The sequence below is a fragment of the Mercenaria mercenaria genome, unplaced genomic scaffold (assembly GCF_021730395.1).
Source record: "Mercenaria mercenaria strain notata unplaced genomic scaffold, MADL_Memer_1 contig_5024, whole genome shotgun sequence".
Lineage (NCBI taxonomy): Eukaryota > Metazoa > Mollusca > Bivalvia > Venerida > Veneridae > Mercenaria > Mercenaria mercenaria.
This window is the reverse complement of record NW_026463304.1, coordinates 1-3687: the sequence shown is the minus strand read 5'-3', so window position 1 is coordinate 3687 and position 3687 is coordinate 1. Positions and strand designations below refer to the sequence as shown.

Sequence of the window (3687 nt, the reverse complement as noted above, 5' to 3'; positions counted from 1 at the left end):
AGTGATTTGCCTGATCCCTGAAATTGTCTAGCTGATAATAGAAATCATTTACGAATCATTGGTACACGAATCACTTAGGCAAGGTAGCCAGAGGAAAATTCTACATATGAGATATTTGTTCTCACCAGTTCTATTTTTAACAAAGGACATTCTACATCGTTTGTCAGCTAGTCTAAGACATAGTCACCTTAGCGATTGGACCCAAACCATTGTTCAAGATACTAAAGGCGTAGGCACTTCCCTGGGTCATATAACCAGTATCCTGACAGTATGTAAGCATATTTACACTAGCTACAGACTTATGTATTTACTCGGCTAAAACCAAAACCTGTTCCAAAACCTGTTCTCAGGATTTTACTCTTAAGTATTAGTAACATTTCGAGCTCTTGTGAGACAGATATAGCTTATGACATTGGGTATCAAGGTAAAAGTTTTTAAATATTTTGATTTTCAAATAGAGCATTAATCATCTATATAGAACCAAGACTACTGGATCAAGATTGGAGAGTAAGCTACAAGCTCTGTCAAAACCTCTTCCATATACATGCACTTAAAACAGTCAGTTTTCTTCTCCTTTTCCCTCCCTTTGGAATATATGTGTTCTGCTATACAGCATAAAGTGGTACATGCTCGTTCTTCTCAAAAACGAAATCATAGTTTATTGAAGTTTGTACTTCGTTCGTTTGACTGTATGCTATTTACACTAGCTACACTAACTTTTAATACAAACTGGAATTTAAGATTAAATTATCTTTGTGTTTCCACCTTGCCGGATTAAGAGGACTGATAACACGATCGTTATGTAAAAGGAGTTTATATATATATATTAAATTTCTGTGTCATTAAACAAATTTTGTATTATTTTAATTTCTGTGCAGCACAGAAAAAAGGTGTGGCGGCCGTAAAAAAGTCGCCCCGACTTCATCTCAGTGTTGTTATATTTTCTGGTCCTTCGGGATCATTGATTTCAACTCATTTATATTCGAAGATTGAATACTGCTTAAGCCGGTGCTAGGGGGCGTGGGCAGTGTTGCATTTTCCATTACTGCTCATGAACAGACTCAATCAAACCGAGTCTGCAATTTTCACTGTTTGCCTTGTTCTCGGTGCTTCCGAGGGATCTACTTTTCAGATTTTATTTACTTCACAACAGCGGGTGTTAAGTGCTGTGTGGCGGCCGTAAAAAGTCGCCCCGACTTCATCTCAGTGTTGTTATATTTTCTGGTCCTTCGGGATCATTGATTTCAACTCATTTAGATTCGAAGATTGAATACTGCTTAAGCCGGTGCTAGGGGGCGTGGACAGTGTTGCATTTTCCATTACTGCTCATGAACAGACTCAATCAAACCGAGTCTGCAATTTTCACTGTTTGCCTTGTTCTCGGTGCTTCCGAGGGATCTACTTTTCAGATTTTATTTACTTCACAACAGCGGGTGTTAAGTGCTGTGTGGCGGCCGTAAAAAGTCGCCCCGACTTCATCTCAGTGTTGTTATATTTTCTGGTCCTTCGGGATCATTGATTTCAACTCATTTAGATTCGAAGATTGAATACTGCTTAAGCCGGTGCTAGGGGGCGTGGACAGTGTTGCATTTTCCATTACTGCTCATGAACAGACTCAATCAAACCGAGTCTGCAATTTTCACTGTTTGCCTTGTTCTCGGTGCTTCCGGGGGATCTACTTTTCAGATTTTATTAATATGTTGCATAATGTACCAAAATAAGCAATTTCTTAATTGCCTAGTATATTTTTATTGTCGTTTTTGTAGCTGTTTTGTTTATTAGTATATGCATTTTGTCTCCATTAGCTAATACTGTGTCATACGTTAAAGACAGAGAAAATTCATAATAAACCATTTAAATGATAAAAAAAAAACAGTTATCTTTTCCCGCGGGAACATATACATTTGGTGAACTGGACCTCATTTACCGAGCCAGATTGCAAGCATGACCACCACACACAGCGATATTGCCACCAACACAGCCGGTGTCATTTTCAATTGTATTTCTTGCGCGAAGAACCATTGCAATTTCGCGCTAACTCGTAACGCTTGAAGTTCCAAATACGTCCATGGTCCGATGATATTTTCTGGAGGTTGAGGGCGAGGGCTTCCCGGCTGAAGCACAGACTTCAGGAATTTTAAAGCAATGTTCTCAACATATTTGCTGTGTACTCTTGTACCATCTGTAATACTTATCCAACGGTATGATCTCCCCGTGATGTTCAATTTGTCGCCGAGGTCTTTTTCAGCCTTTTCGAACTCTGCTAGGGATATTACTGCTTCACTGGACGCATGCATCGGATGTAAGCTATGGTCTTGAGCCAAATCAAATTTTGAGGTGAGTGCAAAAATATCCGGTTTATCTAAAACAAACGAGAGTTGATTTGTAACATGCATGCATTCAGACTGTGAAAGCATACAGTAATAAAGAAGTTGTCGGACGGAAAATTTAAAAAATAATCTGGAGAGCTGTTACTTCTTGCCTGGTCGAACAGTATTTTCTTAAAACTACTATATATTTATTTTTAAACATAATATGCTAGCAGCCCATCTAATTGTTTTGAGAGTGTTAAAATGTATATGAAATAGTTTACAGACTTAAGAAAGCTAACTGTATTGTGACTGACAGTTTTCTTTTTCTTTTGTTTAACGGTACACCGGTATAATTTAGACCATATGTCGATGTTTCCGGAATTTAAAGGTAGAAGAAAAACCCAGATGTCCAAACAACAGTCGGTTACAGCCACGGGCAGGCACTTAGGTAGAACCACCGACCTTCCGTAAGCCAGCTGGATATCTTTCTCAGTTGATAAATTCTACACCCAATGCGAGGGGCAAGCGATTCAAAATCAGAGGCCTTAACCACTCGGTCGTGGAGGCCCATGATTGTTGGACAGAGTACATGATGGAATTCTACTATACTTACATTCGAGATAAAATTTTGGAAGTCGAAAGATATTCAAAACCCCGTTGAGGCATTCTATTAGTTTGTCTGGGAATTCATCAATGCAGCTATGCATGAAGATAATTTTCGAGACTTTCCAGTGAGGATTTGCTTTCGGGAAAACACGCTTCAGAGCTCCGACTCCAAAGTTCTTTTGACATTCTTCTAAAGCTTTCATACTCGTTCTCGATGGAAGGAATCCTACAATGTACACATTTTTTATTTAAACAGTAAGTTGTTATCAAACGTAGTTTATGTAAAACATTAAAAGGTAAATCATGACCTTACTAGGGCCAAACACCTTATTAAGGCTCGAACCCACATCGGTGAGGGGCAAGTGATTTAAAGTCAGCGACGTTCGCCATTCGGCCATGGAAGACCCTTTGTTGAATATTGTAAATGTACATCTTTGCCTTTCAAATAGTTCTTAATGAATAAATCCAATAGTAGATATACTGTGACAGTGTTCTGCGACCTGCTTTGGATATATGGTTTATTCACACATGACATGGAATGAGCTAGTGAGTAACAGACTGCATCTGCAAAGTTAGTTAGTTAGTTTGGATGTGACCTTGCAGGTGGCGGTATTAACATCTCAATACACGCCTAACTTGTATTTTGTTGGTTTGTAAGCCGGAAAAATAAATCTAAAATGTCAAAATGTTGCTTCGAAATTAAATACGTAAGGCTAATTCAATCCTAAATGCCAAACAGAAGGGTCTGTTAGTAACATATGGAATGATT

At 38.5% G+C, this 3687-nt stretch overlaps 1 protein-coding gene across 1 annotated transcript; it reads right to left on the bottom strand.

The window, feature by feature from the left end:
• Positions 1 to 338: 338 nt before the first annotated feature.
• Positions 339 to 3169, bottom strand: LOC128554414 (uncharacterized). The gene is made up of 2 exons (XM_053535697.1): positions 2926 to 3169; positions 339 to 2362 (listed from the first exon to the last, which is right to left on the bottom strand). Exons 1-2 carry the CDS (start codon positions 3119 to 3121, stop codon positions 1920 to 1922), a joined length of 639 nt encoding a protein of 212 aa, XP_053391672.1. The 5' UTR covers positions 3122 to 3169; the 3' UTR covers positions 339 to 1919.
• Between the last annotated feature and the right edge of the window lie 518 nt (positions 3170 to 3687).

What these genes read in the sequence shown, in the direction of transcription:
- LOC128554414 (XM_053535697.1), bottom strand. Translation starts at nt 3,121, where the DNA reads ATGAAAGCTTTAGAAGAATGTCAAAAGAACTTTGGAGTCGGAGCTCTG. An exon ending in TCCAAAATTTTATCTCGAAT is followed by an intron (nt 2,363 to 2,925) that starts GTAAGTATAGTA and finishes CGTTTGTTTTAG; the next exon opens with ATAAACCGGATATTTTTGCA.